The following is a 27,491-nucleotide window of genomic DNA, read 5'->3' on the forward strand; positions in this document are numbered from 1 at the left end:
AGTAGAACAACCTCATACTATACTAGTAGTGCAACCTCATACTATACTAGTAGAACAACCTCATACTATACTAGTAGAACAACCTCATACTATACTAGTAGTGCAACCTCATACTATACTAGTAGAACAACCTCATACTATACTAGTAGAACAACCTCATACTATACTAGTAGTGCAACCTCATACTATACTAGTAGAACAACCTCATACTATACTAGTAGAACAACCTCATACTATACTAGTAGAACAACCTCATACTATACTAGCAGTACAACCTCATACTATACTAGTAGTGCAACCTCATACTATACTAGTAGTACAACCTCATACTATACTAGTAGTGCAACCTCATACTATACTAGTAGTGCAACCTCATACTATACTAGCAGTACAACCTCATACTATACTAGTAGAACAACCTCATACTATACTAGTAGAACAACCTCATACTATACTAGTAGTACAACCTCATACTATACTAGTAGTGCAACCTCATACTATACTAGTAGTACAACCTCATACTATACTAGTAGAACAACCTCATACTATACTAGTAGTACAACCTCATACAATACTAGTAGTACAACCTCATACTATACTAGTAGAACAACCTCATACTATACTAGTAGAACAACCTCATACTATACTAGTAGTACAACCTCATACAATACTAGTAGTACAACCTCATACTATACTAGTAGTACAACCTCATACTGTACTAGTAGTACAACCTCATACTATACTAGTAGTACAACCTCATACTGTACTAGTAGTACAACCTCATACTATACTAGTAGTACAACCTCATACTGTACTAGTAGTACAACCTCATACTATACTAGTAGTACAACCTCATACTGTACTAGTAGTACAACCTCATACTATACTAGTAGTACAACCTCATACTATACTAGAAGTACAACCTCTAGTATAGTATGAAGTTGTACTACTAGTATAGTATGACTACTATACTATGAGGTTTAGAATACAGCCTGCTCTCAGTTCTTGCTGGTTTGATAGTAAAGTTTCAGTCATAAGATATATTTTATATACGGTAGATCTGCAGGAATGACGAGGTCAGCACGTTCTGCTATTTGATCATAAATACCACTTGAAATGTTTTTATTCTCATATTTTCTCTCCAGTGTTTCCTCTTCACCCTCACTGATCATTACAAGACAGAATACACGTCTTTTCTCTACATATTGTTATTAGATAAAAACCAATTTCTGAGCCCACAGTAGCAGTCGGTGTTTTATTACCTTATTTAGAATAACATGAACTATTAAAGGTCTGCCTGCTGTCTCTCTCTGTGTGTGTGTGTGTGTGTGTGTGTGTGTGTGTTATAATACCTAGCGTCCGTCTGGGCCCAGTAAAGGTCAGGCTGACGGGTGTAATATCTCCATGTGAAGTGAGTTGTGAGAGCTGTGGTCGTAACTGTACTGTAGGTTAACCTGATCACTGAGGATCTGAATGAACTGTCTGATTGGAGGTACAGTACGCGTGGTTTAGAGGTTGTTTAAAAAAAAAGCTTTTAAAATCCCACCTGGACAGACGGGTATTTTTTTTTTTTTTAATTATTTTAATGTTGTTGTTCTTTAACATTTTGATTTTTCACTCTGTTTGACCACTTCCTAATATTTTTGTTTGCATCCCTGCATTTTATGTGCATGATGTTCTTTTACATTTTTTTGGAAAGCACCTTGTAACTCTGGTTTTGAAAGGCACTATATAAATTCTTCTTCTTCTTCTTCTTATTATTATTATTATCATTAAATTATTATCATTATTATTATTATTATTATTATTATTATCATCATTATTATTATTATTATTATTATTATTATTATTATCATCATTATTATTATATTATTATTATTATTATTATTATTATTATTATCATTAAATTATTATCATTATTATTATTATTATTATTATTATTATTATTATTATTATTATTATCATCATTATTATTATATTATTATTATTATTATTATTATTATCATTAGTATTAGTACTAGTAGTAGTATTATTACTATTATTATTTTATTTTATTTTTATTAATATCATTATCATTATTATTTTTATTATACTTGTTTTGTTTTACATTCAGTTATAACATATTCTAAACAAAAATAATAAAAAAAATATTTACACTTAATTGTTTGGTTATGTATTAATCTGTTTGATGCAACATATTTCTTATATTTCTCATTTCTTATTTTTCTAATTATTTATATTATTTTACATATATTGTGTTATATATTGTACATAATTTAAAATGGTCATACTCCTTTATTTCTATTTTCTTATATTTCTTTATTCTTATATATATATATATATATATAGATATATATATAAGATGAACTGTAACATCCTAATTACCTTTAAGATGGAGTAAAAGTATAAAGCAGCATAAAATGCAAATACTCACATAAAGTACCTCAGAATTGTACTTACTGTATAGTACAGTACTTGAATAAATGTACTTAGTTACTTTCCACCACTTCTGCACCTGGACTGAACCAACTAACCAAGAAGCTCCTCCTACAGACCAACCAATTAATCAATTAAGACAATTAAATAATATTTCTATATGAAAATAACAAAAGTATTTCTAAATCATAATTGTAATTGTACTAACACAAAAATATTAACAATATAGATCATTTTGGGTGCTTAAAAAAGAAAAGAGAGAGAAGAAGAAACAATTAAACCGCCCCTCTGTGCTCTGCTCAACATGGTACGATCCGATTCCCCTCCAGCTTAGCCCATTGGAAGCTAAGGGACCAGCAAACATCTCCTCAATCAAAGTGAAACTAGGAATTCATTTCAATGAGGTAATGAAGTGGAGGTTATTCTATGGAGAATGTGAATGATGACATGACTTCCTGTCAGCAGGTGAGCATGCTAAACTGACTGTTTGATAAACATGCCAGTGTTAGTGTGGGATGTGTCCCAACATGCCCACCATAGGTTCACCAGTCTGTAGTGATGTGGAGCTGAAGCTTCAGGAAGCTTTTCAGCAAATTGGTTCGTTAAAGGGTTACATTGCTCGAGGCTTCATGTGCACGAAACCAGCCGGTGGTCAGAGAGTGTCAAACAGGCAGATGTGATCTGAACCCTGTGATCTGTGATGTTCTGGACTTAGAGCCAGTAGAGCCAGTAGAGCCAGTAGAGGCTGCTGGGAATGACTATAAACAATATAATACCATGTAATCCATTTATATCTATATAATATATCATATCATGTCTATTTTCTAGTAAGTATATCATGAGTATATAAGATACATTTATAATAAACTGTAATTGTGTTTTGTGAGTAATGCATCTTAAGTGTGACCAATGACGTCATCGATGACGTCATTGGTCGTCATTGGAGTCTAGATTGATTACATTTGACCCAGATATCAGGATGAGCTGTATATATGTATATACAGTATATGTATGTATGAGTGTATATATATATATATATAAAATAATAATAATATAAATACTTCATAATTCCTAACATTAAAACACTTTAATATTTAGTGGTTTTACAGGAAGCTCTATCCTGTGACTTCATGTTTTTAACCTGTGAAGAGAAGCATGCTAGCTGTTTCCTACCGCTTCCAGTCTTTATGCTAAGCTAGGCTAATAGCCTCCTGGTTCTAGCTTCATATTTAACACTCAGACATGAGAGGGATCTTCTCCTCTAACTCTGGAATAGAAAGTGAATAAGCAGCATATTTACCAAAATGTTAAACTCTCCATTTAAGTAAAGGAGTAATCTAATTGTTTTATATCATAGATCATAATTCATAGTTTAACTTCCCATTGAAGTGAAGTGTTGACGTTATTGTCTGTGTGTAAAATCCAAAGTGTTTATTGAGCTTTGGCGCTCGGTGCAGGGCGACCCAGAGCAGTTCTCTCCAGTGCTAAGCTCTGCTCCGCTCTGTGCTATCAGCTGCATGTCGCCTATCATCTGCAGGATGCTGCATGCTATTAGGATTATCACACGGTGGCAGAGGACCAGACGAGCCCCCCTGGGCGCTTTGATAAAAGTGCAAACCGCTCGCTTTGCTCTCACAGAAAAGCTTTTTGTTGCTCGTCATTCTGGCAGGACGAGAGGACGTGGTGGAAACAACAGCGGCTTAGTGGGTGAACTTTTCAAACCGACGCACGGCGATCGGACCGAACAGGGACACGAAGCGGCTGCTCCTCCGTGATCGAGGACATGCTGGAAGATCAGCCAATCTCTGCAGATCAGTGTGAGAATAAATGATTAACCCTTTATCTCTGTCTGTTTCTCTCTGTGTGTCTGCAGGCGGTGGAAACGAATCTGGCCTCCAAAGACAGTCACTGGGTGTTTGTGAATGAGGTAAGACGCTCAGAACACGTCACACGGAACTCTGTCTAACACATAGTTGGTTGTCTCTGTTATTTAAGGCCAGACACTCCAGGTAAGAGCTGGTACATTTACAGATTTTGGGCTATTTTGCTTCCATAACACGTCTTCTTTCAGACTAGTGGAGAGAAAACATTTATTTTACTATTTTGCATCTGTAGATTTCTCCAAAAGTTTCCATCAGATAACGCCTCATTTGCATATTTAAACATAACATATCAGAAAACTTGTAATACAAAATATAATTGTCTTAATTAAAGCCATCAATAATAACGCGTTAACGCAAATCTGTTTTAACGCCACTAATTTCTTTAACGCATTAAAGCAATTTGCTACCGGGATCAGTTTTAAAGCTAGAGAGAAGATACGTAGAAGATACGAAGATAGGTTTGGAGGCTGACGGGCTGTCTGGTTCACAGGATGTCACCTGGAGGAGGAAGAGAGGGAGGGAGACGCTGGGATCTTCTGGGACAAAAATAGAAATCTATAGTCACATTTTAGTGATCTGATTATTATTAAAGACTAGGACTGTCAAAGGTAACGTTACAAATTCATTTTAACGCCACTAATTTCTTTAAAGCATTAACGCAACTTGTCATTTTTAGATTGTAGCGGCTCAATTTTAAAGCTAAGGTGAAGATCCTGGTATCATAGTAAACTAGAAAACCTGATGAATCCATCGGTACCAACCATGTCAGACTAGCTGGTCATGAAGGAGGTTAAGTAACGCTCCAAACTTACACTTCATTTTGGCGAGGAAAAACTGTCATGGCCATTTTCAAAGGGGTCCCTTGACCTCTGACCTGAAGATATGTGAATGTGTGAGGGCTTATGTCAAACAAAAAGTAAAAAAAATCTTAAAAATAGTGGAAAAATTTCCAAAAAATGTTTGAAAAAAAGTTTTAAAAAAAAAACTGACAAATATTCAAAAAAAGTCTACATTTTTTTTTAAAACAATCTGAAAAAAGTAAAAAAAAAAGTCTGAAAAAAGTCTGACAAATGTTTGAAAAAAAGTTAAAAAAAATGTCCGAAAGGAAGGCAAAAGAAAAGTCCGATACTGGTATCCTATGAAACCATAAAACCTGATGAATCCATCGGTACCAACCATGTCAGACTAGCTGGTGAGAAGGAAGTTAAAAGACACTCCAAAGTTAGGTTAAATTTTGGCGAGGAAAAACTGTCATGTCCATTTTCAAAGGGGTCCCTTGACCTCTGACCTCCAGATCAGTGAATGTAAATGGGTTCTATGGGTACCCACGAGTCTCCCCTTCCCATCATAGTGTTATAAGCTCTTATACACTCAGTTTATTTGAACTAATTCATGTTTATTTCTGATTCATGACTAGAACAACTTGACACACAGTTCTACGCTATGAGTCAGTAGATTTTCTCCTAAATTTCACCAACAGTTCCGGTCAGATAACGCCTCATTTGCATATTTAAACACAACATTTCAGAAAACTTGTAATACAACAAAATAACAGTCTTAATATAAGTAGTGATATCTATTAAAACTTAGAGGCCTATATTAAAACAAACTCTGGGATCTGTTTAAAACAAAAGCATTGATTGTTGTTATTGTTTCCTCGAGGAGATAAAAAATGCAAAGAGATGTTTCCATTGCTTTTCTTCTTTGTGAGGACATTAAATGGTTAACTGCCCCTTTGACAAGTCAACCTAGTGAACCAAAAACTCAACTTTAAAGAGGTTTTTCTCCTCACATTTTTGTCAACTTGTCATCGTGCCGGATCCGAGGTTTGTCGTGTGCTCGTCTCCCGTAGCCACGACCTTTTGTTTGTTTTACGAAGGCCCTCTCTCGACTCCTGATAAACCTCACCGACAACGTGACGGAGACACTTTCAGGCACCTTCAGGCTTTTTATTTTAGCGCTTACAGAGTTCAAATGTTGTCGCTCCTCAAATCAAACAAACTACACAGTTAATGATGCGACTCTAAATCTCTCTCTTCAAAACCCGACGAGGTCACGGCACGCGAAACAAAACACGCTGAACTCAAGGTTACAACTTCCTGTTATAAAGACATAACTGCATTAATTATTTTTTGAAGCAGAGCGGAGGACAAAGGCTGCACGGGGACTTTGAATAAAAACAGCCAGACGAGTTCAAGTGCACCTTCCTGCGTGTTTGTTCAGAAAAACAACGTGGTGTTGCCCTTTTTCTGTTTTCAACCTCAGTGGGTATCCGCCAGCGTGGGCGACTCTCCCCGCTGGAAGTCAAATTGAAATGAGTGGGGGTGAAAAGAGAAAATGACAGCAGCCTCCGCCACAGCTGGGACTGTGTTAAATCCCAAAATACTGACGTCTCCGGAGCGACGCAGACCGACTCCTCAGACTGACTCCTCAGTTCGGGCCAAGTCATTTCTTATTTTTTTGTTTCAAATCATCTTAATTCCTCGCTCTGTTTCCAGTATCACTATCCAGGCATCTTCCCAGCCAATTAACTGAGCTGACAACAGTGTTAACAGCATCATTCAGCGAGGAGACGGAGGGGAGCCGTCATCTGCTCTCCCCCGTTCCCTCCGGCCGCGGTCGGGAGGCTGAGGCGGGAAAAGCCAACAGTAGGATCAGCATTGATTCATGGAGAGACCTTGGTCTGGTCAGCTAACATTACTGCCAAGCAGCTGAAATATAGAGTGATATTGTGCTTTTAGCTGACGTGTGTCTCCTCACTGTGTTGAGCGATGCTCCTTCATGTCTATGTAGAGCGAGCACAAGCGCCAGCAACAGGACGCTGACTTTAGTTGACTTAACGGACACAGGTGAAGCTGTTAACAAGACTTTATGATTCTTACTAACAGTCCCTTTAACGTAACTTAAATATCTCCCTTAAATAGCCTAACAGTCAAGCTTATTCATATAGCACTAAAATCAGGATAAATAAAATAAATATATAATAATAATAATAATAATAATAATGGATATTATTATCGCTGTTGAGCCAATCATTATCCCCGCAGGGGAAATTCCTCTTAACACGTTTATTATTATTTGAGTCGTATTTCAATCAAAACAGCATTTCCTGCCTCCAGTGTCTCAAACATCAGCATTTGATGCTTTCTGTTATAGTAAAAGATGGTAAATTAAAAAATCTAACAAACAAGCAATTTGATCAAATTCAATTTTAATTATAATTTTTTCTGTCAGAGATAAACTTAATAATAATAATTATTATTATTATTATTATTACTAATCTCATCAGTTGAGCAAATAATCAGCAGAATTTACACTAATCAAAATAATTGTTTGTTGCAGCCTGAACGATGTCTTTTTCCATTAACCTCGCAATACACGCGCATAACACCCGTAGCCATGGTAACTGTACATATTAATTATGGCTAGAATGCTTGGAAGATAATGCAGGGCTGTCAATCGATTAAAATATTTAATTGCACATTTTTTATCTGTTCTAAATGTACCTTAAAGGGAGGTTAGTCAAATATTTAATCCTCTTATCAACATGGGAGTGGGCAAATATGTTGCTTTATGTAAATGCATGTATATATTTATTATTGTAAATCTATGAACAATACAAAACAATGACAGATATTGTCCAGAAACCCTCACAGGTACTGCATCTAGCATAAAACAATATGCTCCAATCATAACATGGTAAACTTTTTTTTTACCATTTTTCAAACATCTTTTGGACATTTGTCAGATATTTTTTTTTTCTTTTTTCAGACTTTTTTCAGACTTTTTTTTCGAACTTTGACTTTTTCTGGATTTTTTGCTGAAATCTTTTAGACATTTTTTAGACATTTGTCAGATTTTTTTCAAATTTTTCTTTGACTTTTTTTAATTTATTTTTTTCGGACATTTTTCCACTATTTTTAAGACTTTTGAACTTTTTGTTGGACATAAGCCCTCACACATTCACATATCTTCAGGTCAGAGGTCAAGGGACCCCTTTTGAAAATGAACATGACAGTTTTTCCTCGTCAAAATGAAGTGTAAGTTTGGAGCGTTATTTAGCCTCCTTCATGACCAGCTAGTCTGACATGGTTGGTACTGATGGATTCATCAGGTTTACTAGTTTCATATGATACCAGTATCTTCACTTTAGCTTTAAAACTGAGCCGCTACACCCTAAAAATCACAAGTTGTGTTAATGCTTTAAAGAAATTAGTGGCGTTAAAATGAATTTGCGTTATCACGTTACCTTTCACAGCCCTAGTTTTTAATAATAATTAGATCAGTAAAATGTGACTATAGATTTCTATTTTTGTGAAAAGAGTAAGTCCCAGAAGATCCCGGCGTCTCCCTCCCTCTCTTCCTCCTCCAGGTGACATCCTGTGTGGTTCAGCCGGTGAACCAGACAGCCTGTCAGCCTCCAAACCTGCTCACATTCTCCCTAAATAACCTCTCCCGTCCTGATCCTCGTCCCGCCCGTCCTCCCTCGCTCCTCCGAGGATTTAGCAGCGTCTGTGTGTAGCGTGTCACGGAGCTCAGACAGCTAACAGAGGTTGTTTCTAGTCCTGGATGGCGCCGCGCTGCGTCGAGGTGAGCCGAGGTGTCAGGTGTCCTGTCGACAGGTAGAGAGACCGCAGACGAGCTGAATCCATTTCCTTCTGCTTCCTCTGTCTCCTGTCAGTCCTCTCTGCTCCCTCCATCCACAGCTTATGGAATCACTGGAGTCCTCTGATATGTTAAAGATGCACTGTGGAGTATTTTTAACATATATGTAGACTTTCAGTTTTTTTTTCTGCATTTATTTATTTTTAAATGTATGTTTTTATTTATAAATTTCTTTAAAGAAATGTAAAAAGAAAATAATACAGAAATAAATAAGTTTGGGGGGAATAATTAAGGGGTGCAATGCCAAGGGAAAATTGTGCATAAATAAATAAATGAATGCTTGAATACATAAATAAATAAATAAATAAATATATTTAAAAAAAGTTATTAAAAATAAATACAAAAATAAACAAATAAATACAAAAAACATGCAAAAATAGATACATAAATAAAAAATAAATTTGAAATAAATACATTTAAAAAATAATAAAACTAAATAAATAAATGCTTAAGTACATAAATAAATAAATACATTCAAAAATAAATTCAAAAATAAACAAATAAATACACAAATATATGGAAAAATACATACATAAATAATAAAATAAATAAAATAATAAAACTAAATACATAAATAAATAAAAGGGAAAATTAAAGAGAAGTAAATAAATAAATAAGGGAATTAATATAAAAATAAATAAAGAAGAAAATTAAAACAGAAACAAGTAATGTATTTATTTTTGCATTTATTTTTTTTATATTGGCAGGTTCCGTCCTCCATATTGGAACAACATAGCTTACAATTTTTAAATTGAACATTTTAAAAACTCGTATGTGTTTGCCTGTAGTGTCTCGCGTAGCGCCAACAGCACCATCATAGTGTTTGGTTTTATTGTAGTTTGAGTTGTTCGTGGCTCCATAAAGGGGTTCTGCTTCATGGTAAAATGAAAAAAAAAGACATAAAGCTCAAATGTTTTGGTCAACATGGAGCCTTTTCCTCCAGATGGTGTTTGTAGTTGAGCTCAGACGGCTACAGTGAGTTTAGGCAGAGCTGGTTGGCAGTATATTACAAAGTCAGGCACGTTGTCAGCTGCTCGGAGGAGACCGCCCCTTTCACCTGCTGCTGCTAACACAAACAACCACGACCAGACGACACCGCTGACGCCAATTAAACCGACCTGGAGAGAGAGAGAGAGAGAGAGAACAAACAGAATGGTAGTGATACAGAGAGATGGAGAGAGAGAGAGAACAAACAGAGTGGTAGTGAAACAGTGATGAGAGAGAGGTGAGGACAGTAATTAACCAGAGGAGACGCTCAGTGGGAGGCAGTGAAGCCTGGTGGTTAGAGTGAGGCTGTGAAGCCGCCGCTGTCAGCTTCTTGTTTGAATCTCTATAAACTAATATTCATCCATTTGTATTAATCTCTGCTCCTGCTTGAGTATTTCTTTCTCTTAGTTCTCTCTCCTTCTGTCACTCACTGAAGGTCCTTTAAGACACAACGTGACAACGCCACCACTGGGCTCTGAAACACATTATTTCTAACGGCATGCGCCGTGCCAGGACGGCTTTTCGCGTCGTTAAGCAAAGCCCAACTTTGGGCGCTGCATGCTGTGGCGAGCGCAGCTAAAACATGACCTCAAACTGCGCTGTGTCGCGAGCATAGACTGCTCTCTTCTGCCGGGAAACTTCTTTTTGGTGTAGCTCTATTATTGTCCGGCTGGAACAGTAGAGCTTATATACGTTGTATAGTTCCAGAAACAGGTTGAGATAATGGGGAGGGTTGGCTATTACGGAAATCTACACTGAAGCTGCTCGCCACATTTACAAAATAAAAGCATCACGTCTTCACCAGGTTCTGTTTTAATTTGTCCCGTCTGAAACGTGTGAAGTGCAACCTGAAAACTGAAAGTAACAGAACAGATATAGAAGCATTTTATTCATAAAAGCTTTGGCAGTTATAGGTTCCAGTATGATTTATTTTTTTAAGCAGGTTTATATTTTTTGATGACGTGAAAGCAATTATGAAGGGTTTTAAAAATCAACTAAATAACTGGTTCAAATCTTGTGACGTCAGATTGAATAGTGGGAACAGACTGAGGTGACTGCGTCTGATGTCTGAAGTTATATTCCTGATTTAACTTTCCTGAAGCTAAAGCTGCAGTCGGCGAGATTGAAGCAAATATGATTTAAAAAAAAAGTCATTTTTATAAAACAGTCCTGACAGTAGTACATGCATTTTTCCCAATGACGCCCAAAACGTTCTGCAGATTTAAAGACACAAAGACATAAATGTTAGCAACAAAACATGCTATTGTTAATCCTGCTATGACGTTGAAACGTGCCAGAGTGCATCCTGACTTTAAATGACTTTATGGATTCACAAGAAGTGAATGTTGGAGTCACAAAACAATACAAGAATATGAGGATACTAGTAGGACGGTGACGCTAGAGCAGAAATCAGAGGATCACCAAAGTCAGTGGGATTCCTCCGCTGGACATCACAGATGGGCGTACCAAATATTGAGTTAATCCATCCAACAGTTGTTGAGATATTTCAGTAACAGATGAAGATGTTGCTTTACTTTAAGAGGTCACCAGAGACACTAAAGATTATAGTTAGTCTGTCTTTAATATTAATTATGAACCTTGGATTATTTAAATTGTGTTAAATGTCTTCGTGGTGCATTCAAAGACCTGTCGACCAGGAAATTACCCCCACACAAAAACAAAAGAAAGGACAAAGAAAGGGCCCTTTACGAGCTTGTCACACACTGTTCTAGTCATTGTTATCCATCGGTTTGATAAGGTCGTATTTTAATGTTAAAGAAAAGCTAATTACCTGAAGCACCTTCTAGACACCAGGAGTCGGTGTAGATGAGACGAGAGCGGACTCTAACCGTTAACGACACCAGAACAACTCTCTTTGAAATGCAAATCAGACGCTTTGTGAACAAGAGCGACATTCCAGTCGCTGTTAAACCGTCCGTCTGTATATTGACCAGCTGAATCCATCGGAGCCTTGTTTCCTCTTCCTCACCTCTCTTCATCACCTTCACACACACAAGCAGACCAGACTGATGGCTTGTTAGACTGCAGGTAATGAGAGCAGGGAGCTGCTCCGGCAGGGGGATTAGTAGATAGAAGTCTGTTTGAAAAATAATCACGCTGATAATAAATGAACTCCAAACTGAGTTCATCTCATTTATTAAAATAAAGAGCAGCAGATTGAATAATGCTGCTCCTGATGTGGCCGTGAATTATGTTTTCATAGACTGCACTCGGTGTCGGCACAGAGGCAGCCAACTAGTTCAGGTTATTTTTATTCTAACAAGGTCTGTGATTGTCTCGACGGCCGCCCAAATGAATGTAACTCACATCCTATTAGTTCTACCCTTGAGAGAGAGAGAGAGAGAGAGAGCTGTTTCTGATGTTACACATATCTGTCATAATATCAGCTACAACAGAAGAGGCTGACTGTTAATGCTGAATCCAAACACGTATTTACAGGATGTGCATTTCCGTTCAAAAGAAAAGAATACATTTGGGGAAATAAATAAATAAAAATACATACATTTAAAATAAATATAAAATAAATATAAAAATAAATAAATAAATAAAAATAAATAAATAAAAATACATACATTTAAAATAAATATAAAATAAATATAAAAATAAATAAATAAAAATGCATACATTTAAAATAAATATAAAATAAATATAAAAATAAATAAATAAAAATGCATACATTTAAAATAAATATAAAATAAATATAAAAATAAATAAATAAAAATACATACATTTAAAATAAATATAAAATAAATACAAAATGAAAAAATTAATTTATGAAAATAAATGCAAAAACAATTGTGCTCAAAGTTAAAAGGTTGTTGGTTAAATGGGAATATGACATGATGAAAGTAGATGCTGCAGGTCAAAGGTCATCCTCCAAGTTGCAGATGCTCTCATGCTTGTTTAAGTCTGAACAGCATCAAACCGATTAATCTGTTTATCTGTCTGTTTGTCTCTCTAGTTAGTTAGTGAGCTAGTTAGGTATAGTTAGCTTGTCCAACTTGTTGCATCAGCTAACTGAGGGTTTTCATTTTATTCTTTAGTTTCCTCCACCTTAGTTTAGTGTGTTTATTTTCACAACGGCATTTGTGTGTGCGGAGAACTGGTGAAATCAACGTAGTCGATACAGGAAATCCCACCGGCTGAATAAACACAACACACTGACCGTCTCTCTCACTCGCTCTCTTCTTTACCGTCTCCTCCTGCTGGAGATAAATTAACAGAAAGCAGCCGATACCGAAGGTTTGCAGGCCTCAAACAGGTCCGAACGATGGGAGCACAAAAAGAAAACCAGAGCAAAGTCTCGTTAGAGAAATAAACGGATCTCAGTGCAGCCCGGTGCGGTGTCGGTGCTGGAGCTGAGGAGAGAGAGCGGCTGGTGCTGGTGGACGGTGAACCTCTAAAACATCCCTGAAACTGCATTTCAAACGGCGGTAACCTTGGCAACACGTCTATCCGTCCTCCGGTGCGCTGTGGGCGGCGTGCGGCGGTGCGGCTCTTCAGTGCAGCAGCAGCCAGACGGCCGCCTCGCCAGGAGGAGACGGTGAAAGAGAGAGTCGGTGTGTTGAGATGATTCTGGTCTCATTTGTGGTCTGATAAACAATAAATTCAAATAACCTGGGTTGAAAAACGATGCAAACTGGTTGCCGTGGTGATGAACGTAGGAAAAACGAAGCCGTTTCTGCATCTTTAATCCATCTAGTCCAACAGTTGTGTTTTCTGTGATGAGCCACGAGCATCGATAGACTCTGACTGTCTAACAGCACGTTTATGATGAACAGCTCAACCCGCCGTGTTTTCTAAAATCTGAAGCCTCATTGCTTCTCAATAAGCTGCAGTAAACTGTTCCCATCTCTCCTAACATCATTACCTGTTCCTGAAGGTTACATTACGCCCCGTCGTCCAAACCTCTTATCCCATTCCTTCAGCGATTCCCATGATCCTCGGCTCAACATCCCATTCGCTCTCGAGTCTCGCCTGTCGCCTGAATGCAGGTCATTACCTGTAATATCACATCCATTTCAGCTCCGCGTCTGCCTCCAATTTGTGTTTGAGAAGTGCCAGAAAGCAGTTTGAATACTGATCGTCTCCCATCGAGTCCTGGCAGCACAGCTGAGTCTTCTGAAGCCCAGAACAACACTGTGAAGTCAAACCAAAGCTCTCCGTCTTCAGTGTTTCATCCAACCTGTGTGTGGTCGCGTCTCAACAAAACCTCAAACCCAGGATTTGATTCAAACAGTGAACAAAGTGCAGCTGAATGACTGACTTCATATCCAGTCTGTAGGGATTATAAAAGGTATTATATAGCCTATAAAGGTCAGTGTTTTTAGATACACTTTTAAAGGTCAGAAATCTATTATTCAAACTGGGTTGTAGAGGAGGCACATCTGGAATCACGGTGTAAGTGGACTGATGCTCACAGATTGAACTCCAGACAAAGTAAATCCATCCTCAACAAACACCGCAGACAGATTCTTAATGTCTTGATGGCAATTACAGGACCTGGAATCAACCTTTGTTTTGACTTCTTTAAAGCCTTTAACCTGAGAGAATGACATGTTTTCAGAAAGCCTCCACTAAATGAGCTGCGGATCTGATCCGGATGACTCTGGTTCACAAACCCCGGCTCAGTTTTAATTGGACGGCAGGAAGTTGACTTTTTCTACAGACCTAAAGAAAACAAACAAACGAGTCATTAGATGACACTCTTGTTTAATTATTATTTGGTGTTATAAAACTAATATTATTCATATGTTGTTTATGCTTTTAGCGGTAGATTGAGGTTATCTATAATTACACCTCACAGGAAATAATTGGGTTTCTTATGTTCATCAATTAAAGGCAGCGATTCAGCGGCCTCTGAGTCGTCCTGTCTGTCATCAGTCTGGATGTGTCTGATCGTTGCTCTTCATTAATTTGGTGGAAGAAGTAAACATAATTTAGTTGATCAGACGTTACTCAGGATGAAATATTCACCCGTTCCTCACAGGACGTCTGCTGCGATCATCCTCCTCCTCCTCTCGGGGGTTCAGTCATCCTCCTCTCGTTAATATGCAGACGGACGGGTCAATAACGTCTCCTTCTTCACTTTGTCCCGCCTCCTCCTGCAGGAAATCAGCGACACGGAGATCCTGGAGCTTACCCACAGTGCACTGGGGCGCATGACGGTGATCCGGCAGATCTTCCCCTTGTGGCGGGACAGCAGCACCCGCTGCATGAGACACAACCACCGGATCTCCTCTCTGCTGTGTGACCCGCAGGAAGGATACCTGCAGAACCTGGAGGTAAAACACTGATCAGTAACGGTAACTCTGAGCGGTTCACTCTCTGCCATCAATATCATTGAGTTTCAGCTGCAGGTTTCTGACGGTTCACGGAAATATATCAGTCTTTTCCCGGTCTGTTCAGATTTTTTCTTTTTTAACATTTTTCCGACTTTTTTCAAACTTTTTAAAAAATATTTTTCCGACTTTTTTCAAACTTTTTAAAAAATATTTTTCCGACTTTTTTCAAACTTTTTAAAAAATATTTTTCAGACTTTTTTCAAACTTTTTTTAAAATATTTTTCAGACTTTTTTTCGAACATTTATCAAAAAAAATTCAAACTTTAAAAAAAAAAAATTTCCGACTTTTTCAAACTTTTTTTAAAATATTTTTCCGACTTTTTCAAACTTAAAAAAAATATTTTTCAGACTTTTTTCAAACTTTTTTTTAAAATATTTTCAGACTTTTTTCAAACTTTTTTTTAAAATATTTTCAGACTTTTTAAAAATATTTTTCCGACTTTTTTTTCCGACTTTTTCAAACTTTTAAAAAAAATATTTTTCAGACTTTTTTCAAACTTTTTTTTAAAATATTTTCAGACTTTTTTCAAACTTTTTTTAAAATATTTTTCAGACTTTTTTTCGAACATTTATCAAAACATTTTCAAACTTTAAAAAAACAAAACAAATTTCCGACTTTTTTTTCCGACTTTTTCAAACTTTTTAAAAATATTATTCAGACTTTCTTTTGGACAAAAACCCTCACACATTCACATATCTGGAGGTCAGAGGTCAAGGGACCCCTTTGAAAATCGACATGGCAGTTTTTCCTCGCCAAAGTTTAGTGTAAGTTTGGAGCGTTATTTAACCTCCTTCACGACAAGCTAGTATGACATGGTTGGTACCGATGGATTCATCAGGTTTTATAGTTTCATATGATACCAGTATCTTCACTCTAGCTTTAAAACTGAACCTAAAAATCACAAGTTGTGTTAATACGTCATTATTGCGTTAACTTTGACAGCCCTACTTAGCGTATAAACACAACTCCAGGTAGTTACCAGTAACTTACCGACGCTTTGTCACGCCCATCGGCATGTGATACCGATGCACAAGGCGCCCTTTAGCGTCGGTATAAAATCTCTGAATGTGCTCATGAATTGGTGGATGTGTGTATCAGTGATATGTTGGTCTCCGAAAACAAGAAGAAAACAAGAAGGTGTTTATATCCACAGCCTTCTACAGGCTGCGGGACGGACGGAGCATTAAAGGGAGAAATATTCCCTTTAAATGACTCATTCCTGTCCTCAAATAACTCAACTTCCTTTAATTTAATCATTTGTAGTCTCTAATTATTTGATTTTGTGTCTTTGAATGATTCAAACTACTCGATGCATTCTCTACATTAATGTTCATGTTGTTGTTTGTGTTATATTTATCATATTCTTTGGTGAAGGACTTCCTGTCCTCCACGACTTAGACTGAAGGGGATTTAATAACTCAAGGACACAAATGATGAACAAATTAAATATTCTGAGCGTAAAAAAATCAGAACACAAATTCCTGACTGGAGTTAATAACTTATTAAAAACCCCGGTGGGTTCCCAGACTGCATTTCGGCCGATGTGTTTCACCTCTTCTGCTCTCCACACGGACTGTTTACCTGCATTTAAGAGTGAAGATACTGGTATCATATGAAACTATAAAACCTGATGAATCCATCGGTACCAACCATGTCAGACTAGCTGGTCAGGAAGGAGGTTAAATAACGCTCCGAACTTGAGCTAAATGTTGTCGAGGAAAAACTGTCATGTCCATTTCCAAAGGGGTCCCTTGACCTCTGACCTTCAGATGTGTGAATGTAAATGGGTTCTGTGGGTACCCACGAGTCTCCCCTTTACAGACATGCCCACTTTATGATCATCACATGCAGTTTGGGGCAAGTCATAGATGATTTGAGCATATTGTTTTATGCTAAATGCAGTACCTGTGAGGGTTTCTGGACAATATCTGTCATTGTTTTGTGTTGTTGTTGTGCAGATAAAAAATGTGCCATTGATTTGCGATTAATTGCGATTCAATATTTGTATTAGTATGAACACACAGTCACTAATTAGCTCCTGACTTTATGTGTCACTGACTACGTTTAAATGCAGCCGTTCACACTCTGATTAATGTAACCGGTGGTGAACTCAGCCTCCCTCTTTCATTCCTTCAACCACTTTCTTGAAAAGGTCAGCGTTGTGATATTTGTGCAAAAAACAGTTGATATCAAGTCTTTCATAACGTTGAACAGCCGCTGTGTTTCTCCTTCTTTTATTTTGGACATGCATCTCTGCAAACTGTCGGCTAGAACTCAGTGTTTACACGACCCGCATCACATTCACAGCATTGTCATATTCTGGATAATAGCGGGATATCAGTGTGCATGTAAACGTAGTCGGTGTTAAGTTAGTTTCATGAAGTCAAACTGGACTCATCCCAGTAAATCTGTTCACATTTAATCTCCAGTTTAAATCCAGAGAGCTCACAGTACACACACACACACTCACACACACACACACACACACACACACACACACACTGATGTGGACTACTATTCCCAGTTATGAAATATCACCGTGATGTGTGGTTGACATTTAACGGCAGCAAACAGAACAATTACTGTAATTTACGCTGACAAATATTACGTCTTGTTTTGACATTTGTGGAGACGGATGTAGTTTTTCACAAGATGTCCCACATCACAGCTGGGACGACGCCAAGGTCACACACACACACTCTCCATCTCCATCTCCATCTCCGTCTCCATCTCCGTCTCCCGTCTGTCTTCTCTTTCTTTATCGATCTTCTTTGTCTTTTCTTTTATTCCCCTTTTGTCATCTGTTTTTTTTTCTCTCCTTCTGCTCTTATTTCTCTCTCCATCCATCCTCCTCCCTCTCTTTGTCTCTATTAAGTTCATTTTAAAGTTTAAGTTTTAAGTTTCCATCCCTCTCTGTCTCTTTCCCTAAATCACAAACCTGTACTTAAAAATGTCCCCCTCATGTCTCTCTCGTTCATCCTTCTCTCCTGTTTCCTCTCGTTCTCCTTGACCTCAGTTAAAGGGACTGTTAGTAAGAATCAGAAATGTCTTGTTAACAGCTTCACCTGTGTCCGTTAAGTCAACTAAAGTCAGCGTCCTGTTGCTGGCGCTTGTGCTCGCTCTACATAGACATGAAGGAGCATCGCTCAACACAGTGAGGAGACACACGTCAGCTAAAAGCACCATATCACTCTATATTTCAGCTGCTTGGCAGTAATGTTAGCTGACCAGACCAAGGTCTCTCCATGAATCAATGCTGATCCTAGTGTTGGCTTTTCCCGCCTCAGCCTCCCGACCGCGGCCGGAGGGAACGGGGGAGACGCCGGAGTTTTGGTCGGAGGCGATAACGTTTCTCTCTGCGGAGCCCCGTCACTTCACAAGACACGGGAAACCTCTGTTGGTCTGGAGGAGCTGCAGCAGTTATTTCTGCACAAACGTCCACTGAACATTCACTAGATATTCTCAGAGCTAAACTAACTCTTCTGCAGTGTGGAGTGAGCAGCATGCACGTGAGAGGTGGAGAGAGAGAGAGAGAAGGAGCGTGGTGTGTGAGTGAAGGCAGGCAGAGGAGCAGAGGAGCAGAGTACAGCAGAGACTCCGGTCCTGGAGACCAAAGCTACGGTCTCCCCCGCGTCCTCCGACCGCGGCCAACACTGTTTAACAGCTTCACTAGATACAACCAAGAGGTTTTGGTGCTTCACTGGAGTTTGTGTTGGAGTCTGAGTCTGAACAGCGGAGACACAAGCGAGCGCGCATGAGACACCGACCAGCAATGATTTATACGTGTAAGAAGTTACACACAGTCCCTTTAAATGTGAATATTTTATAAACCAAACAACGAGTCTATTGATAAAATAATCAACAGATTAAACAATGATAATACGTTCAGCCCTTCAGCTTTATTAGTAAAACGTGCAAAAACTGCAGCTTCTGCGTGAAACACTTTGTCATTGTCGACGTGTTGGACATCTCCGTGGTCGGTAGCTGAGCGTGTAAACTGATGATAGATATGACAGGTTTCAGGTCTGATCTGTATTCTCTCCTGATAGATTCAGTTGTTGTCTGTTGTTATTCAAACAGCTGTCAGTCAGTGGAGGAGCGTCAGCAGCAGCTTCCTGCTCGCTGTTTTACATTCGGGTCACAGATTGAACCTTTTCAACACAAGGATCCTGCAGATTGCTTCAATTATGGTTTTCCTTTTTCTGCTGTCTCTGCCTATTGTTCTCTTCAGATTCAGCTTTTCTATGACAAAAGAGGCTGTATGTGTGTGTGTGTGCGATTTGTCACAGTGTGCCCTCAGGCAGCGTGCTGCATGGACTTCATGCCAGTCAGCTGTACTCATCTGGACAGAGCGATGCTCATTTGTCACCCTGCGTTTGGTCTCTGCTCGCTGCTTTGACGTGTCAGTGTGTGTTTGTGTGTGTGTGTGTGTGTGTGTGTGTGTGTGTGTGAGTGTGTGATTTGTCACAGTGTGTTTCCTCGACCCTCTGCAGCCCTGGGTGAGACACGACATGATCACATGTGGACAGGCTGGCGACGAGCTGACTGTCATCTCCACACCATCCACTGAGTGTGTGTGTGTGTAGATGATGCAGCATCCAGCTGTGTCACACATGTGGCCGGTGCAATAAAAGACACTTGATGTGATGATTGTCCCACAATGCAATGCATGAAGAATGTAAAATAAAATTGCAGGTGATGATGAGGCAGCTTCAGGGAAACTCTTGGAAATATTAATTTCCTAATCGATAAGGTTATCAATGATGTGAACTAGGGATGCACTGATACCAGTATCGGGTATCGGGTCCGATACTGTGCTCATGTACTCGTACTCGCACGCGGTACGCCTCTAGTGTTACTGTTGGACCACCGGGGACGGCGTGTCAATATATCTTTTATCTTAAAGGGACTATTTGTAACTTTGTACGTGCATAAACGTAGCGGATCGTCACACATGCGCGCTCGCATATGCGCGTTCGCGTGTAGCCGCTGTACCCTCCTCCTCTGCCTGCTCGCCTTCACTCAGACAGCTCAGCTCTCTCCACCTCTAGACGTGAACGTGCGCTCACTCCACACTGCAGAAGAGTTAGTTTAGCTCTGAGAATATCTAGTGAATGTTCAGTGGACGTTTGTGCAGAAATAACTGCTGCAGCTCCTCCAGACCAACAGAGGTTTCCCGTGTCTTGTGAAGTGACCGAACTGTGCAGAGAGTTACGTTGTCTTCTCGTTACCGACCGGGTGCCGGTGTCTCCCCTGCTCTCTCCGGCTGCGGGCGCAGAGAGCAGGGAGACTCGCTGCAGAGCCCCGCTGCCTCAGCCTGCACTGAGGCAGGAAAAGCCAACACTAAGATCAGATCTAAATCATGTTCATGGAGAGACCTTCGTCTGGTCAGCTAACATTACTGCCAAGCAGCTGAAATATAGAGTGATATTGTGCTTTTAGCTGACGTGTGTCACCTCACTGTGTTGAGCGATGCTCATTCAGGTATATTGAGAGCGAGCAAGCGCGAGCCCGACGCTGACTTTCGTTGATTTCACGGCCACAGGTGTCGCTGTTAAGAAGCATTTCTGAAAGTTACAAATAGTCCCTTTAATAATACATCTTTATTTCTTCTCTTGTTGATATCTAGAGAGCGATCTCGCTGCAGACATAAAACATATGCATACTGTTGGAAAGGCTATTGACTGTTGTAACAGCGCCCTCTGTGGCAGAATGTGAAGCTGCTCTATTGAGCACATGGAGCTGCGCACTCAGTAATTAAGAGAGAGAGAGAGGCAGAGCCAGAAGCATGTTGAACAGAGAGAGTAAAAAGTGGATTTTACTGCATCTAAGTGGTGTGATTGGTGTGCGTCTCTGATGAAAAGTGAGTAAATGCAGCTATTTCCCACTGAACAGGACTTTGAATGAGACTTTGGGTTTATGTGTTTGGGGCTGTTTTACAGATGCTGAGCTAATCTGTTCATGCTGATGCCCTTAGCTGCTCTTCTCTGGTACACTGTTGATGTAGATCATGTTGGCATTCTGCTATATATGTTTAAATGACTTGGAAGCATGTTTGTACTGCAACTTAAAGCAGCAGTAAGTATAATGTCTTCCTTTATATATCTATACCTGATTTAATGTAGTAATAATAATAATAAGCAATTTAAGTCAAATATAACTGGTTAATTTAATAATTATAATGTGGCATTTTCTTATGTTCTTGTTATAGACCACACACATTCAAGATCACACCTTGTTCAAATGGAAACCTGTAAGCCTGTGTGAGGAATACTGTGCTGTTATGTTAAAGACTAATCAGTAAAAGGAGGAATCAACCCTATAAGAGCGTCCTGAGTGTTCTCGCTACCTGCAACCAACACCTATACAGTCCTCTATGAATACCTATTCAATACATACAGTATATATATTTTAAACTGGCCTCTCCTCTGTCTCCTCCCTCCAGGTGTCCAACCTCTACCTGTACGACAGCGTGCTGATGCTCGCCAACGCCTTCTACAGGAAGTTGGAGGACAGGAAGTGGCACAGCATGGCCAGCCTCAACTGCATCAGGAAGTCCACCAAGCCGTGGAACGGAGGCTGGTCCATGCTGGAGACCATCCAGAAGGTACAAACACTACAGTCTCATGATGCGTTCAGGGCCAGAACACACCACAGCAGTTTCCCTTTATTCAGCCTCATGATGCATTCAGGGCCACAACGCACCACAGCAGTTTCCCTTGATTCAGTCTCATGATGCGTTCAGGGCCACAACACACCACAACAGTTTCCCTTGATTCAGTCTCATGATGCGTTCAGGGCCAGAACACACCACAGCAGTTTACCTTTATTCAGCCTCATGATGCGTTCAGGGCCAGAACACACCACAGCAGTTTTTAATTCAGTCTCATGATGCGTTCAGGGCCAGAACACACCACAGCAGTTTACCTTTATTCAGCCTCATGATGCATTCAGGGCCACAACGCACCACAGCAGTTTCCCTTGATTCAGTCTCATGATGCGTTCAGGGCCACAACACACCACAACAGTTTCCCTTGATTCAGTCTCATGATGCGTTCAGGGCCAGAACACACCACAGCAGTTTTTAATTCAGTCTCATGATGCGTTCAGGGCCAGAACACACCACAGCAGTTTTTAATTCAGTCTCATGATGCGTTCAGGGCCACAGCGCACCACAAACAGTTTCCCTTATTCAGTCTCATGATGCGTTCAGGGCCAGAACACACCACAGCAGTTTACCTTTATACAGTCTCAAGATGCGTTCAGGGCCACAACACACCACCAGAACACACCACAGCAGTTTACTTTTATACAGTCTCACGATGCGTTCAGGGCCAGAACACACCACCAGAACACACCACAGCAGTTTACCTTTATACAGTCTCACGATGCGTTCAGGGCCAGAACACACCACAGCAGTTTACCTTTATACAGTCTCATGATGCGTTCAGGGCCACAACACACCACAGCAGTTTACCTTTATACAGTCTCACGATGCGTTCAGGGCCAGAACACACCACAGCAGTTTACCTTTATACAGTCTCAAGATGCGTTCAAGGCCACAGCGCACCACAGCAGTTTTTAATTCAGTCTCATGATGCGTTCAGGGACACAACACACCACAGCAGTTTCACTTTATTCAGGCACATGATGCATTCAAGGCCAGAACGCACCACAACAGTTTTATTCAGTCTCATGATGCGTTCAGGGCCAGAACGCACCACAAACAGTTTATCTTTATTCAGTCTCATGATGCGTTCAGGGTCAGAACATGCAAACCTCTCCAATGATCTGCAGCTTTTCCAGCTGATTCACCTCCTTCAGTATTTCTCTCTAAGTTAGAATCTATTAATGGTTATACAAATATTTATTTTGTATTCAATAAATAAGTAATATTTGTATTTGTGATATTACAGAAATATGTTATTTTCTGCACAAATGAAGCTCCGATATGGCGACAGTTGATGAAAGAGTTGAGGTGTTGTGATGATAATCTGTTGGAGGCCGTCGGACTGATGAACAGATTGAATGTGATCGCGTGTTAGCCGACACTAATAGCCTTGATCTCCTCTGTAGCGTCAGCGTAGCTTCAAACGGACAGTAAGGTGTCGTTTTCTGTTAAAGATTGAATTGATAAAAACCTTTGAAGGCTCCGTGTGGAGGAGACGATTACAGCGTGATTAGATTAATAACAACCTTAAATAAATAAAAAAATAAACTGGTTCTGTGTTAACGAGGAAATCGTCCGTCATCAACGACCCGTGTTCTCGTTCTCACGCTCTGATTGGTGAAAGATGTTTCTGCTGATGAATCTCTCGGAGCGTCAAGAGCTCCGCTTTACTCAAACCTTGTTCCTCTCCGGTGTGTTGGAGGTGTGATTGTTTCCCTGTTTTATTTTCGCTGCCACGTCCGTAACTTAATGTTTTATTACGTCTCTCATGACCTTTGTCTTCTTTACAAACGATGTCCTCCATCAGAATCAGACGTACTGACGGACCTGAGATCAGGAAAACGCTGCCTCTGTTGTACAAATAGCCACACGGTGATGCTGCGGTATTTCTTTATAGTCGGGAAGACTGATGGAGGACTGGAAGCATCGCTGACTCTGTAGCAAGCTGCTGGCAAACCAAAACAAACATTATGGAGCATTACTCTCCTCCAGGTGACGGTGACGGCGACCTTTAGCAGCTGACAGACCAACATTTAGCCGGCTGGGCCTGCAGTGATGGGCGTCTTCAGTCTCGCTTTATACATACGACATGAAGTGACATTTCATCCGTGGCCTTTTCAGCTGCTGTGTCAGCGCCTAACGGTATTTTATACGATGCGTCCGTCATACGTCTCTCACGCTGTGTGTTCTACATGGAGGCGACTGATCAACGAGGAGACGTCGCTGAGCTTTCATTAATACGCTCCTTGGTTTCCATGGGGATATATATGTGCGTTCAGTGTGCTTCGTGTCCCTCGGGTCGTCACTCTCACATCAATATCACACACATTAGCAGCTCACAAAGCATCATGGGAAGCAGCTTGATATGAAAGGTACAGCAGCAGTTTGAAAGGTCACAGCGGCAACATTTTCTACCCGAGTGATGAAGACGTTCTCACTACCAACGCGTCAAATACTACCGCCTGGTCAGCGCCCCTCGGCATCGGAGACTGATGCACGCTGTACCCCTCTAGCGTTACTTTTGCACGGACGAGGGACGCTCGTTACATGCATAGTGTCCTTTCAAAATAAACTTCCGTTTCCACAGGAAGTTAAGCAACACAACCACTTAGTTAGTTAATTCACTAACTAGTGACTCGCGTGACAAAATAAGTCGACGTTACTTTTAGTGTCACACGGGACATGAACCGCGGTCTCCTGGTTGAAAGTCTTGTGTTTGTTTACGTGTGTCTCCTCACTGTGTTGAGTGATGCTCCTTCATGTCTATGTAGAGCGAGCACAAGCGTGAGCGACTTAACGGCTACAGGTGTCGCTGTTAACAAGCAATTTCTGATTCTTACATAGAGTCCCTTTAAGTACATAAATTACATAACTACGGTAAAATAAATCAACGTTGACTTGGTTTGAACTGGTTTAGGAACAGCGGCCTCGGCCTCCAGGGTGAACGTCCAGACTTTCTCTGTCTTTATACTACGACTACGAGAGTTGAAAGCCTGGTGCGTCTCATACAGACGCTAGAGAGTTGTTTTTCCTCTCCCTCCTTCATTTCTCTCTTTGACCCCCCTTTAATATCTCCTCATCGTCTTCCTCCCTTCATCCTGCTCTCCTCTGTCACTTCATTATATTTTATCTGCATGAACATTAAAGTTAACAATACTGGCAAGGCCTCTTTAACAACGGGTACAAGATGAAATAGAGTTTAATGAAGTAGCCGTTAGTTTCTGTTCTGTCCTCTGTGCTGCAGCGTGGAAGTCTCAATGTGTCACTGCTGTCTGATCTGACGCCTAACCCAGGTGTGTCAGTCCTTTCCAGACCTGTGTGACTATTAGAAAATAAGTCCTATGACACCACTTAGAGTTCAGTAATGTCAGTAGGAAACAAACCCCCTCTCATGCCACACAAGTAAGAGGTCCAGATAAAAGGAGACTGATGTTTATTGATAACAGTTTTAGCAGAGAGAAAGTGAATGTGTCCAGATAATCCTTCATGGTTTTTGAAGTCCTCTCTCTCCGTGTCTCTCTCGTCCGTCCCTTCAGGGCAACATCACAGGTCTGACCGGTAACATGGATTTTAAGGACGGCGGCGCCAACTCTCACGTCCAGTTCGAGATCCTCGGCTCCAGCTTCAGCGAGACCTTCGGCAAGGACATCAAGAGGGTGAGTTCACGGCGTTTCACTTTGACCGCTGAGGCGGAAGGAGGCGGTGCAGAGGCGACGCAGAGGCGACATCGCCTACGTGTGTCAAACCTACAGAGATGCCGTCTGATTTTTGTTATTATTCAGTTTAATAGTTTCCTTCTCTCTGTGGGAGGAGGATTAGATTTTGCCAGCAGACATTTAGCACAAGTTAAGCTACTTTAAAGTGGATGGCGGTTGATGTTGAGCGACTTGTTCTGGTAAATGATGAATGATATGGTGTCCTGATATGAAGAAATAATAGTTGAAATCTTTCCTCAAGCTTCCCCAAGTTAGTTTCATTTAGCAGTCAAAGGGTGGCTACGCTAATGTTTGCAAGCCAGCTACCTATATTATTAGTTACCGTTAAGCCTCGATTACACTCCCCAACCGACGCACACGCAGACAGCTGTGACGAAATTCACATCATGTGGACCCCAACGGACCTTCTGCGTACTCACGGACGCAGAAGGTACAATGGTACGTGTCTGCAGGGGAGTTTTTTATCGCAGGGGATCGCCTCGCTTCCCAGCATCGGGTGCTTGATGTGCAGCCACTAGACACAAGGTACCTGATTGGACAAACTGTGGGCTGCTGCTCCCAGCTTTCAAACCGGAACCAACATTGCGGCTCGTTTGGAAACTTTCTTCTCTGATATCAAGAAAATAGTTCACGAAATGTGTTTCTGAAAACATTTCATGCGAGATGTAATCCGTTCAGTTGATGAATCCGTCTTTATTTTAGGCATTCTAGGGAGTTTCCAGAGGCGGCGAGTCACGCCGGACGCCCCCGATTTGCATAAAGTAGCCTCGACCTCAACTTTATGCAAATGAGGAGCGGCCGATGTGACGATCCGTCTCTCGAATTGTGACGCTACGCTACCAGAATGCATTGCACAGATGTTTACATAGAAAATGAATGGGAAGCGTGGAAAGGACGGAGGTTGTGGACACGTATCACAACTTCCGCTTAATGGTTCGTGTCCACAGGCTCCGTCCTCTCCACGCTTCCCATTCATTGTCTATGTAAAAAGCCGTGCAATGCATTCTCGTAGCACATTTGTTGGCTGCTCCTCATTTGCATAAAGATGAGGTCAGGGCTACTTTATGCAAATCAGGGGCGTCCGGCGCGACTCACTGCTTCTGGAGACTCACAAGAAACTTTTAAACCAACCGTTGTTGATCTAAAATGACGACATTCAGCGACTGCGTGGATTGGATTATTTTTCACCTCAGATGTTTTCAGAAACACATTTCAATGACATATTTTCGTAATATACCAGAAAGAAGTTTCCAAACGAGGCGTCATGTTGGTTCTGGTGTGAAAGCTGGTTGCAGGCAGGCCAATGCTAGGACGCCCATGTGGACTCGTACCATAAGTCTCTCTCTCCCTCCCTGATCCGACTAAGTTTCAGTATTTCTAGTGTTTTCGACCAGGAACAAGCTTTGTGATAATGTGCAGTAACACGACGCAAGACGTCATCTTTAGTCTCTCTGAGAGGAGCACCAGATGTTGTTGGTGCTTCAGAGAAGAACATCTATGATGACGTTATATTGTTGGCTGTTTAAGAAACTTGGGATCCTGAACTGAAGAACTGCTAGCAGCTCAGTCTGACACAAACATCTCAGACTCACACGATCACACATTCAGTACACCTCCACACGTTTTCACTGTGTCTCACACTCTTTCACACTGAGGGGTGAATTCACAGAAGGTTGGCGTGGCGTTTGCGTCCGTTAAAACCTGCACAAATGAGACCAAAATAAACCGTGTAATTCACAAAGCACCTCAAAGGGAGAGATGCACCTT

At 40.4% G+C, this 27,491-nt stretch overlaps 1 protein-coding gene across 4 annotated transcripts in view; it reads left to right on the forward strand.

Moving 5' to 3' along the window:
• LOC119479299 (glutamate receptor ionotropic, delta-1-like) overlaps positions 1-27,491 on the forward strand; it is a 555,378-nt gene that overhangs the window by 435,836 nt on the left and 92,051 nt on the right. For all 4 annotated transcript variants that reach the window (XM_037754721.1, XM_037754723.1, XM_037754722.1 and 1 more), the window contains exons 5-8: positions 4,310-4,363; positions 15,104-15,277; positions 21,784-21,945; positions 25,545-25,664. In XM_037754721.1, coding sequence (XP_037610649.1) covers positions 4,310-4,363; positions 15,104-15,277; positions 21,784-21,945; positions 25,545-25,664 — 510 coding nt within the window. The remainder of the gene's footprint in view (positions 1-4,309; positions 4,364-15,103; positions 15,278-21,783; positions 21,946-25,544; positions 25,665-27,491) is intronic.

Source organism: Sebastes umbrosus, chromosome 20, assembly GCF_015220745.1.
Source record: "Sebastes umbrosus isolate fSebUmb1 chromosome 20, fSebUmb1.pri, whole genome shotgun sequence".
Lineage (NCBI taxonomy): Eukaryota > Metazoa > Chordata > Actinopteri > Perciformes > Sebastidae > Sebastes > Sebastes umbrosus.